We start from the raw sequence: 13309 nt of genomic DNA on the forward strand, positions 1-13309 counted from the left end.
TTCCTCTACCTCTTCGAAACCCAGCTTGACTGCTGAAGCCTAGCTTGTAGGATTTTTAACATGACCTTGCTAGCATGTGAAATGAGTGCAATTGTGCGATAGTTTGAACATTTGTTGGCATTGCCCTTCTTTGGGATTGGAATGTATACTGACCTTTTCCAATCCTGTGGCCACTGTTGCATTTTCCAAATTTGCTGGCAAATTGAGTGCAGCACTTTAACAGCATCATCTTTTAAGACTTTGAATAGCTCAGCTGGGATACCATCACCTCCACTAGCTTTGTTGTTAGTAATGCTTTCTAAGGCCCATTTGAGAAGGAAATGGCAACCTACTCCAGTATCTTTGCCAAGATACCCTCATGGACAGTAACAAAAATGCTAGTAATTGGGTAGATACTATTCTCTGATGCTCGTTGAGTGCTTTACTCTTCTGGCCTTTCCCAGAATACGAAACACACAGGACATCCTTGGAGCATAAAAGACTTTTACCTACAGTAATTTGCACATCTTTTTGAAGAATCTGTATTGGACATATAGTGGATATTACACAAATACTTGCAAAATGTTTCCACCTAACAAGTATATGAATATGCTTCAATGTGAACTATTCCTATAATACTTATTGCAGTGTATAACTACAGTCCAGAAATCCATAAAGAGAGATCTGCATACACAACTGGTCTCTTTTTTGTTAGAGATACCTGTTCCCCTTTGACAAATTGTGAATTTTTAAAAACTTCCTCACTTGAACATGACTGCATTCATGTGTCATTAGGGGAGCAAATCTTGCAGATGCCTGGCTTCGTGCATGTTCTCTCCCAAAAGCATCTCTCACACAATCACTTCCACTTTGTTTTGGTGTAGTGGTTAAGTATGAGGACTCTAATCTGGCAGAACCAGGTTTGATTCCCCACTCCTTCACATGCAGCTGCTGAATGACCTTGAGCAAGCCATAGTTCTGTCAGAGCTGTTCTTGAAAGAGCATTTCTCGAAAGAGCTCTCTCAGCCCCACCTACCTCACAGGGTGTCTGTTGTGGGGAGGGGAAGGGAAAGGAATTTGTAAGCTGCTCTGAGACTCCAAGGGTGGGGTATAAATCCAATCTCTTCTTGTCTCTTCTCTTCTTCTTCTTTGGCTAAATGGCTTGTTCTCCTCCAAATCTAACCATAGTTTGCAAATTACGAAACTATGATTTGTTGTAAATGCAGGAATAATTAAACTCCTGAGCCATGGTTTGTGATTAACATATGAAGGAGTTTTATTAAACTTAAATCTGTAGTGTTAAAAGTTGAGACAGCCCTGTTAGCCATGGAAAATACATTGGACAGGTTAGAAAAACATTCTAACCTCCTGAAACCAGACACCTTAAGATTATATACCTCCATTGAGCTTATTGCTTAGACTGGGGCCGTTTTATTTTGTATGTTCATAGGAAACAATTTTATTTGAAAGATGCTTATTTTATTTTGAATTGCAAGTAGGAATTCTTCGTGTTCATTCCTTTTTCAGAACCTTTGTTTAAAAAGCTGGACCAATTTATTGAGATTGCTAGCCCTTTTCTGAACTTCAAACTTTCTCCAGTACCTATACCAAGAGATACGTAAGTAGGTCATTTAGCGTGCATGTACCCTTTACTGTGCATTGGATTTTGGTCATTATATATGAGATGGAGTTGCCTGTAACTCATGCCTTATAAACATACTGAAGGATGTATATTTAAATGAGATCTTTCCTGCTTCCTCCTTCCTGTTGTGGTAATTTGCACTAACCCAAAACCCAGGACTCTTAGAAATGGCATGGAATGTTAAATGGAGACATGTACTGACAAGGAGGAATCAGTAGAAATCACCATTCCTTTTTCCATGAGCAGAGGTGTCCTTCTACTCACAGTGTACTGGCCCCGATGGGTCTGGTGTGGGAGCAGGCAGAAGTTCCACAGGACAACCAGGCAGAAGATACCAAGTAAGCACTCACAGTACAGGTTCAAGCAGGAGAGTTATCAAGAGGCAGTCCAAGGGTCAGGTGTCCAGAAAGGGGAGTCGTCAGTCAGTTCAAGAGTTGGGGGTCCAGAGGTCAGGTGGCTCCAGGTTCAGAGCAACAGAGGTTCTGGTCAGCAAGTCAGGAGACAAGGTGGGTGGTGATGCAGCTGTGGTGCACATTGCGTCCAAAATGAGCAGCTTCCCCCTTCCTGGATTTATAGCTGACTCTCCATGGGCTGGTTAGCTCCTGCTAATTGTGTCACGCATCCCTGCAAGTACTTATCTGGCAACAGGTATCTGTAATCCATGAAACGCTCACTGGGATGGGCTCTGAGGTCTGCGCTCAAGTGGTGTTGGAGAAACACTGGGCCGGACCTCCTCCCTCTCCTCTGCGTCTGATGCCGGTAACTTGCTTGCAGCTGGAGGAGAGGGCAAATTGGTTACAGATGGTGTTTGGTCAAGAGCGTGCATCTCCCTGAAGATTGATGGGATCTATTGCAGCTGGATGTTCCTCCCCCTCCGAGTTATCAGGCTGATCACTCATCCGGTCAGGCTAGGTACAAGGGAGACGTATAACACACATAAAGGGGAGGGTTTAGATCTAACTGTATTGACTGGCATCTAATCCTCCCTCTAAGCTGTGGAGTCTTGTGAGCAAAAATTCAACATTGTGAGCTACTGGCATTAAAGTTGTGAGTGAGCAAACTGGCTATTGCATAAATCAGTTTGCTCTGGAGCCATCCTTCCTGAGCTGAGACAAAAATGTGTGAGCCAGAGGCTAAACACCTGCGGGCTAACTCACACTAACTCAGTTTAGAGAGAACACTGCTGGCATCTCATCAGAGTACAATGGAGTCCCTTTGAACTGGAATCCCTTTGAAGCAAAACATAGCATTATTTCTGAAGCAGATTCCATTAATTTTTGGAAATGTCAGAACTTCTAGTGTTCATTTTTGTTGTATTTTTACAGTATGAAAGGAGTACAGCAGCACTATGGCAAAAATTATGAGATTTATAGTATGTGCAAATATTTTATTTAATTTCTAGAGTTAATTTTTGATTTGCTTTTGTTTTATATAGACATTTCCCACCATCTACTCTCAAAAGGGGATCTCTTCCAGCATGTGGCCTTTCATTTGTCACTGAAAATGATGAAAATGTACCTGATGCTTCTACAGATGGAAATCCCACGAGTACAGATGAGAATTCTCAGGTTAAGCTTTTATTCTTTTCTTATGCCACCCCCCACACCCATATTGGTAAGGTTGTGGCAAATGTCTATTGTTTATTTCTTGTAGATTTATGTCATAAAAACATGGCTGCGAAAGTTTTTTTTCCTTTTAATTGAAATCAATCTCACATGTTTAACACACAAGGAGAACTCTGCTGGATTAGACAAATAATTTACCTATTTTAGTGCCCTGCATCCCTCTATTGGGAAATAAATATTCCCAGAAGATGTGTTAGTAAGGCCTTCCACTGTTATTGCCTCTGGAGCAACTTGGTGTTCAAGGGTACAGTGCCTTTGAACAAGGTGATTCCATTTTACCACCATTGCTGACAGCTATTAATGTCTTTGGACTGCAAGATCAGATCAGTCAATCCTAAAAGAAATCAACTCTGACTGTTCCCTGGAAGGCCAGATAATGAAACTGAAGCTCAAATACTTTGGCCACCAAATGAGAAGGGAGCACTCACTGGAGAAGACCCTGATGCTGGGAAAGATTGAAGGTCAAAGAAGACGGGGACGGCAAAGGATGAGATGGTTAGACAGTGTCATAGATGCAACGAACATGAAATTGAGCCAACTTCAGAGGACAGTGGAAGACAGGAAGGCCTGGCGTGATCTGGTCCATGGGGTCGCAAAGAGTCGGACTCGACTGTGCGACTGAACAGCAACAACAACCTCCATGAATTTGTCTTATCCTCTTTTAAAGCCATCTGGTCAGATTTCCAATCACTGCATCTCATGGCAGTGAATTTCTTTACACTAACTGCACATTTTATGAAGCACTTGCTTTGTTTACCATGAGTGTACTGCTTATCAATCTTGTGTGCCTCAGGGTTCTAGTATTATGTGATGATTATATCCAGGAGGAGAGAGGGCTGAAACTGTGGGTGCAGTATTGTTTTCCTGACCTCAGATGGCGCCATAGAGCTGCTACTTGTCATGTTGGAGAACCTAACATGTAGCTGTCACTGCATATAGGTTTCTCCAAGGGGCAAATAGTGGATCCCCAGGACTGTTTCATGTCTGGAAAATGGTGCCGGGAAAAGGCTTATGCCTGTTCTATCTATGCACTACCCTCCCATCAGGCCCCTGTGTTCCTTAGGATTATGTTCCTAGCACAGAACTTCAGGCTTATTTTGATTGACAGGACCTGTGAGGGCCATATAGGGAACACAAGGGCTTTTGTAATATATGACTGGTAGCTTGACATGGGAATTGGCAGTCCTCAAATGTCTGTGTTTTCTCTATTATATGATCATGTATTGAAATCTTGCCTGTGCATGTCAAGAAGAAGGAGTGCTCACAGATACAATAAGCAGACACTTAGTGTTTAATTTACACACACACACACCTCTTATTTTATTTATTTATTTATTGTCAGATATATACCCCGCCCTCCCCGCAAAGCAGACTCAGGGCGGCTTAATGAACCATTATAATACTTCCTTTGTAATAGTAGATTTTTATCGGCGGTTGTCTGCCATAATTTTTAGTTTAAGAGTTGCTAGTTTTTGATCAGTATCTTGAAAGTAATTAGTTAAAAGATAAACTGTTGTGTACTGGCAGCTTTTAACATTCTTAGGTTGTCATTTAATTGTCAGTTATGTTCCTAGTCTGCACCAAATAGTATAATTATAGAACTCTGGTTTTCTCTTGAAAGGGTATGTGAGCAGGAAAGGTCAAGGACAAGTTATTAAATTCCTGAGAGACAGTGACAAAATGGTGGGATGCAAAACAGAGAAGTGTCTCACATAATCATTAAAAGATGGCAGGTGCAGCAATTTGATTTCTTCTTGACCTTCGTGGCAGCTTAAATCTTGTTTTGAAAAATCTCTATTCAACTTATTGGGATATGAAAAAAACAGTTTGTAAAATAGAAATGCGAAGTTTAATTTCTCTTCCAAAGTGATATCCAGTGCTTGGATGACAAGTGGGCCTGGAGGTGGGAGAGTAATGCTAAAGTAGAGCTGATGGGCCCATATTGTATAGGTAGAGGTGTGACCAATGCTGTGGAGTCTTGTGAGCAAAAATTCTACTTTGTGAGCTACTTGTATTAAGGTTGTGAGCAAGCGATTTGGCTACTCCATAAACTAGTTTGCTCTGGAGCCATCCTTCCTGAGCTAACACAAAAATGTGTGAGCCAGAGGCTAAAAAACTGTGAGCTAGCTCACACTAACTCAGCTTAGAGGGAACACTGGGTGTGACTGGGTCTAGGATTTCAATATTTGTCATAATGAATTTGCATTACTTGGGCTGAGATGGCAAGTATATCTAATGATGAATAGTTGTCCCACCAGGAGTAATTTAGTGTTGGCTGAGACAACCAGTTGATGAGTGGAAGCCATTATTGCATCACTATAGGGTGACAGCATTCCCACAGAGAACCTTTGTTTGGTCAGACTGTTAAGACTGAATATTTAATGGTGGCCAAAAATACTGATGCTGAAATACACCATTAAACATAATTAAATAACAGAAGCTTTATAAGAATGATATAAAATGCACAACTTCTAATACAATAAATTCATATACAAGTATGATGTTCTTCTGATACCATTACAAAAAGCATCTGAAGAAGAGGGTTCTCCTTGAAACTGGAAGATTACCAGACTCCTGTTATACTACCATACAGATATACTACAGTTCTTATGTATTAAATTACCCGTTGTCTCCACAAGAGTTTTAGATATATTTTTGCAGTGGTATTGTTTCAGCATTTCTGTTCATAGTTTTCTGCACTGTTGTTCATTTGTGATGGTAATCATGTAGTGGTCTACATTAGCCCCCCCCACCCATGTTATGGAAATGTGGAAGCAAGGGAGCACAATAGAATTGGCCACATGGTATGAATTGATAGCCACAAATATTTATTTATTTATTTGGGATATTTCTATGCCACCTCTTCAGAGTTCTGCTCTGCTTCAGGCAGCTTACAATTAAAATCACAGTATTTTAAAAAGCCATTAAAAGCAGGTGATTGAACATAAGCAGCATAAAATTATCCATAAAATAGAAGCAGAGTGTTAAAAAGCTAGAGTCCAGTAGCCCCTTAAAGACTAACAAAATATGTGGCAGGGTATGAGCTTTTGTGAGTCACTGCTCACTTCTTCAGATACAGCTAGATTGTGAGTCCATCTGTCCTGTCCAGAAGAGGCAAGGTCCAGAAAAGGAGCAAGACATCCAGCATCTTGGGTGTACAGTTTGGATCCAGGAAACACACCTGTTAAAAACCTTGATAAGATAAAGCCCCTCATTTAAACTATGGGTAAAAAGATGTGTTTGGGCCTGGTGCCTAAAAAAAAGTAAAGTGCCAGGGGAACCTCAAGGGGGAAGGCATTCCAAACAAACTGACCCCACAAAGAGTGCCCTGTTCTAGTCACCTAACCTCTGAAGGTGGGAACATAGAAGGCCGGGCTTGAGAGGCAGATCTTAAGTGGCAGGCTGGAGAGGATGGGAAGAGACAGTCCTGAGGAGAATAAACGTAGTATAGTGGTTAGAGGACTGAACTTCAAAGAGCTTTGTCCAAGTACCCCTTCTGTCATGAAGTTTGCTGGATGACCTTGGGCCAGTAACACACTCACAGCCTAACTTCCCTCACAACAATTTCTCTGAGAATAAAATGGAATAGCGGATAATGTTGTAAGCTACTTTGGGTCCCGATTGGGGAGAGAATAGAGTATAAGTAGCTACTTAAATAAATAGGATAAAATGAAGAAGTGGAGAATCATGTGCCATACTCTGAGATCTATGGAGGAGGGACAGAATTAAAATGTCATCGTAGATAGGTGGCTGTGCCTCCTGTGATGATATTATAAGCTGCCACTGTATAGTGCACCATCTTCTGAAACTGCTCTCAGAGTATACAGCTTGAGGACCAAGCCTAGCATATATTTTGAGTTATTCAATATTTGAAGCCTCTTCCTAACCCTGTTTGCCCAGAAGTAAGACCCATTTTGTTTTAATTGGCTTTACTTCCAAGTATTTATGCTGGATAGTCCAGGCTAGCCCAATCTCACCAGATCTCGGAAGCTATGCAGGGTGGGCTCTGGCTAGTTTTGGATGGGAGAGCTAGTTTGGTGTAGTGGTTAGGAGCGTGGACTCTAATCTGGGAGAACTGGGTTTGATTCCCCACTCCTCCATATGCAGCTGCTGATGTGACCTTGGGTCATTCATAAGTTCTTTCAGAGCTGTTCTCTCAAGGGCAGTTCTTGGGAGAGCTCTCTCAACCCCACCTACCACTCAGGGTGTTTGTTGTGGGGAGGGGATGGGAAAGGAATTGTAAGCAGCTCTGAGACTCCTTTGGGTAGTGAAGGGCAGGGTATAAATCCAATCTCTTCTCTTCTTCTCCAAGGAATACCAGGGTAATTGACCATTGACCAGCTGAGTTAGTGTGAGCTAGCTCACAGTTTTTTAGCCTCCAGCTCACACATTTTTGTCTTGGCTCAGGAAGGAGGGCTCCAGAGCAAACTGATTTATGCAGTAGCCCAATCACTCGCTCACAAAGTAGAATTTTTGCTCACAAGACTGTGTGCGGCTTAGAGGGAACATTGGTCATGACATGGAGGCAAGCAATGGCAAACCCACCTCTGAACATCTCTTGCCTTGAAAACCCTACGGGGTCGCCATAAATCAGCTGTGACTTGGCAGCAAAATAACATGTATGCTGATAATTGCAACTTTGACCGTAGATGATTTACAGTACTACCCTAAACAACAGAGTTCTACCATTTTAAGTCCACTGAAGTATCATTCATGTATCACAACTCTTAATATTAGAAAATACATAATTTCCCATTTGCAGTAATTCATGCTGAAGCACTTCTGATGATGTCATGATTTTGCGAACTACTTTTATTTTTAAACTGTTATAAACATTTTTTTCCCATTTTGTAGGAATCTAATTTTGGTCAGCAACATATGACAGAAGGAACTATGAAAGGTAAAGAAACATATTTGTGATTGTGATTTTTTTAGTTAGATAGATAAAATAGAGCGCTAGTTCAGGAAATGCTACTATTTTACTTTTTGTGAAAACTTTACGATTAATTCAGTATGGCATATTGATAGAGGTGGAATAATTCTGTAGTTCAAATTATTTGTCAGAACACAATCTCTTTGAACAAATGTGTGTACTGTGATTATTTCAGAAACAATTTTTAGATGGAAATGGGATTAAGAACAGTTTTAACAATTAAGCTACAGTAAAAGGTAAAGTTTCCCTTGCTCGAAAACCAGTCGAATCCGACTCTAGGGTTGTGGTGCTCATCTCCGTTTCAAAACCAAAGAGCCAGCGCTGTCCAAAGACATTTCCGTGGTCATGTGGTCGGCATGACTAAACACCAAGGTGAACGGAATGTGATTACCTTCCCACTGAAGTGGTATCTACTTGCAATTTCTTGCTTTCGAACTGCTAGGTTGGCAGGAGCTGGAACTAGAGACGGGAGCTCACTCTGTCATGTGGCACACTCGGGTCTCAAACTGCTGACCCTTCCACAGCCTGCTCAAACCTTCCACAGCCTGCAGTTCAGCGTCTTAACCACTTGATCCACCGCAGCTCCAAGCTACAGTAGAGAATCATAAATGTAGTATATGAATTCTGAAAATATGAAAGCTTAAATGCAGTGTGAATAAACAAGGTATCATCCTGGTTTGAGGAGGCTGTGTGTTATGTGTAATCCATGGTATAAATGTTTGTTTAGGATAGTTCTGGAAGTCTCTTTATCAAAACTACAAAATTAAGTTTATTGTTTATCTTATTTTTATATTATAGTATATAACCCACCCTTCTCACTGAGAAAGCTAGATTACAAAATAGGATAAATAATTCAATCAAACAGCAAAGGTCTATAATAAAACAGTGCATTGTGGCTAGGATTACAGAACTGGAAATAATGGGAACAAAAAACTGTCTAAGGTAGGGGTCCCCAATCTCTTTGGCCTGTGAGCGCCTTTGAAATTTGCGGAGGGGGAGGTGAACAGCACCCCAAAATGGCTGCCAAAGGAGGTGGAGCCAAATACAATACCTTCCTCCTGGCTTTTCAAAGGAATTGTAGAAGGGGAATAAAAAATAAATGAAGGAAAGCCTGAAGGGGGAATGGAAACACAGGCCTGGATGCTTACTAGTCCTCTTGATTCTCCAGAGGCTGCAGCCACTATCGCAGCCATGGAAACCCCTTTCATTTGAGTTAGGTCAGCCAGTAAGAAACCCTGTCTTTAAAAGGCCCTACCCACTTTTTGAAAAGCTCGTCCGGCACCACGAGAAGTACTGGTGGGCACCATGTTGAGGAATCATTCTCTAAGACGACAAAATTGTCAAGGAAAACATTTTTAGCAGTGAAACTGTCTGAGGTTTGACAAACTATACTGCAGGAGGATTACAAAGAATGAAGAATTAAAAGAATTAAAAGAAAGGATTAAAAAGGGGTGATGCATATAATAAACATTGCTATAGACTACCTGCTATCCTTATACTGTAGTCCTGATCCCTTTATAAGAATGCCCTCTTAAATATTTCTGTTTTGCACATTCTGTGAAATGATAGGAGCATGCAACCCTTCCTGATAACCTGCCACAGGCTTTTCCATAATGGTAACCACCCCAGAGAATGTGCATGAATAGGCAGTTGCCAATTTTACCTACTTGAAAGGTAGTGCCTTCTAAAGGCTTTGCTCAAATGAGCGCAGCTGGCATGATGGAATATAGCTAAACAGGTGGTTCTGCAGGTATGTGGGTCCAAAGCTATTGAGGGCATTCATAGATGATAGCTTCAGCCTTGAATTGAACTTGGTAGCTCATTGGTAACCAGTAATGTGTCTGCAGAATGCAGATGATATGCACATTCCACTTAGCACCTTATAGAAGCCAGGCGGTGGTGTTCTGTGGTGTTCTGGAGTTTATGAGTTGTCATTAAGTGCAGTCCCATAGAAGGTGCATAGTAATAGTCCCATATAAAATGCATAAAAATAGTCTCTTCGTTTTCTTCTATCCTTGAGTTATCTAGCATGGATCCAAATGGTCATATCTAAGCAAGACCTCTATCAAATGTCAAAGATTCAGTTTTAAAATGGCATTTTGAACATACAGGTGTGTGTGTATATATAAACAAGTAATAATTGTACTTATCTGGTCTGAAGTATAAATTAGCCAATCCCATAACACATATATTATGGCTTTTTCTTTCTTGAGAAATTCTAGATCAGCATACAGTTAGAGATGTGCAAAAAGGAATGGGAAAATTTGTATTGTTTTGCTCCTTTTAATTGTTGTACTAGACCATTTTACCCTGCCTACTATCTTTAGCAAACTTCCATTTTTTCTTGTTTCTTTTACCCCCTTTTTCATTCTGTGCCATTTTTTACACAATTGCTATAAAAACAGGTAGCTGTTTAAATGGAAATGTTTCTGATATTAATGTGGTCATGGGAAAAGGATGGCTGCAGTTTACTTCTAAGTGTGAGGAAAACTTGACATTTTGAACTGAATCAGACATGCACCCAAGTTCAGTAACTTCTCTACATGCATTTGCAAAACAAGGTTTCAGTGCTGATATAGAGAGACCTCTAGAGGCGAAAGCTGTGGTGTGCAGCTTTTCATTTATTCAGCATTTCCATGAAGATTTATGGTGTCCATAACTTTTGTTTCAGTTCAGTTCAACATTCAGAATATATGCCAAAAAGATATTTATTTCTTCTTTTTTCAAGCCCTTCTGGACATCAATAATCTTTTTTTCTTTCTTTCTCTCTCTCTCTCTCCCTCTTTCCCCCCTTCCTTCCTCCTTCCCCCATGTGGCTCTTATGTTAAGCAAGTTTGGCCACCCCTGCACTAGTACAATGCAGTCTTTCTTTTTGGGGGGATCATTTTAACTTATGGAAATCTCTCTGCATTTCTTTCTTACCTTTACAGATGAATCGACTGATAAAATAAGTACTGACGCTGTTCAAATGTTAGAATTAACTGAGCCTAGCTTAGGCAATTATTTGATGAATAAATCTCAGGAAGAAATTGAGACAGAAAAGAATCCCATTTCAAAAGAAATATGGATAGACTACGAAGATTTCTGTACTTGTTTTCAGTAAGAAATATTGTTATTTTGTCTAATTTATAGTGTTGTTGTCTTAGCAACAGTAAGACAGTCTATCAGAAGATGGTCAGATGTTTTCCCTGCATTCAGCAGCCCCTTTCAATTCCCAGAAAAATGATGTCAGAAGTTGGGGGAACCCACATGGGGAAAAAGCTGTGCAGATTGGAATAGGCAGAGAGGAGGCGGAAGGGCATGTGGAGGGTAATTGGAGGAAGGAGGTGGAGTAGGCAAGGAGGAGGCGCCTACAAGCACAGTGCTGCTGATGGAAGAGGAAGGAGGAGCAGTTTTGGCTGCCTTCCCCTTTCTCCCTGCAGTCACCCCACCCAACCCATGTAGTTATTTGTCCATGCCTGTCCCGCAGTTCCAGAAATCACCCTTTCAGAGATTGAAAAGGATTTCTGAGAGATAACATAAGAAAATCCACATTTGCCTGCACCATCTGTTGACTGGATCCAAGCCTAATGTGATCGAACGCGGTTATTCCAATCAAAGCACACTGATTTCAGTAGGTTTAGATGGGAGTAACTAGCTAAAAGGTTGCACTGTTAACCTCCTATACAGGCCATTTCTTTACTACATTACCTAAAGTAATGGGCTAAAGTATTTTATTGTACCTTTTGTTGCCAATCATAACCAAAATGTCTGACTGGCAATGTACATACTGCTGTCTCTGCATCCTCACCTTCAGTGTTTAGAGAAGCTGCTTCTGAGGCACAGGAAAAGCCCAGGCTAAAAATGAAAGCTACAATTGTCTGTGAGACTTAAGTGTTGCAAAGCTCTTAAAGCACAGAATATCAAATGCCTTTGTCTTAAAAGGTACAAAATATTTTTAAAGCCTGTTTCCTCTAGTTCTCCACATCTGGCAACTAGTTATAAGGGGGGGGGGCACAGTCAAAATATTCAGAAGATTTTCTCTTTATGTTGTCAGGGGCAGAGAAATTATATTTCCAGTTACAAAGTTATTTGTTGTAATCTGCCAATGCTGAATAACTGTAATGGGAGACAGAGTGACTATATGTCAGCATTCTTGTAATTAAACAAAAGATGGCATAAGGGAGAGATTGGTTCATAATTGATGCTTAAATAAGCACCTTGTCATTTATTTCCCATCTAGGAATATATATATTTTCCATAAACCCAATACTTATGCTTACAGCTATCAGAAATCAGATTTTAGGGTAAGTGTATAAATTGTATGGTTTGTTTATCTCTATATAACCGGCAAGCTATACCATAATTTTGTCATATGTGCTTTAAATATATTTTGTTAACCAATAAACATTACTTAGAACAACAGGCCAGTATAATAAAGGTTGATTCAAAGAATAGAGCTCAGTGATTGGCATTAAAAACCTCTGCTAACGGATCAAAGGTAATTTAATGTAGATGCAATAATGGTTTGATCCCTAAAGTGAGAAAAAGTGATACTTCAAAGAGCAACCATTATCTCCAAATTACATTGTCCAGGACAGTGGAACAAAGTACATAACCTCCCTCACTTAATTATCATGATAAAATGAAGGAAGGGACACTCATGTGCACCATGCTGAGATCCTGCACAGGAGGGCAGATAAACATGCTCCAAATAAGTATGTAAGCACATTTCAGCCTACAAGAGACTCAGCTGTGGTGTTTTAAGCAAATCAAAAATTTAGTTCACCAAGTGAGCACCGTAATCCTACTACTGAACCAGTTTGATTTCCAGGCTTGTGTTGCATTTAACAACTTCCTTGTAATTACTTAACATTCATTTGCAGAACTCTCAAACCAATTACTTCATTATGATGCTGTTTTTCTAAAATTAAAACCAGTAGTTCAGGAAAACATACATAAAATGTCTCATAAGAGAAATTTAAACTTTTGTCGATGGGTTAAAACTGAAGTTAATTGCTGTGGGACGTGCAAAAGAAAACACTTTGAACAAAGGGTGTGGAACCTTTCAGTGTTCACTTTATATCTTTTCATGACAGAGTTTGTAACGTAACTCAGATATTAGTTACTGCAATGTTGGACGGAAATTAA

The 13309-nt window shown here is 40.3% G+C and overlaps 1 protein-coding gene across 1 annotated transcript in view; it reads left to right on the forward strand.

Annotated features, from left to right (window-relative positions):
• ADGB (androglobin) overlaps nucleotides 1-13309 on the forward strand; it is a 129892-nt gene that overhangs the window by 44294 nt on the left and 72289 nt on the right. Inside the window, exons 12-16 of the mRNA XM_015426312.1 lie at nucleotides 1507-1597; nucleotides 3057-3189; nucleotides 8101-8146; nucleotides 11110-11278; nucleotides 12402-12465. Coding sequence (XP_015281798.1) covers nucleotides 1507-1597; nucleotides 3057-3189; nucleotides 8101-8146; nucleotides 11110-11278; nucleotides 12402-12465 — 503 coding nt within the window. The remainder of the gene's footprint in view (nucleotides 1-1506; nucleotides 1598-3056; nucleotides 3190-8100; nucleotides 8147-11109; nucleotides 11279-12401; nucleotides 12466-13309) is intronic.

The sequence above is a fragment of the Gekko japonicus genome, unplaced genomic scaffold, assembly GCF_001447785.1.
Source record: "Gekko japonicus isolate JY-2015 unplaced genomic scaffold, Gekko_japonicus_V1.1 scaffold587, whole genome shotgun sequence".
NCBI lineage: Eukaryota > Metazoa > Chordata > Lepidosauria > Squamata > Gekkonidae > Gekko > Gekko japonicus.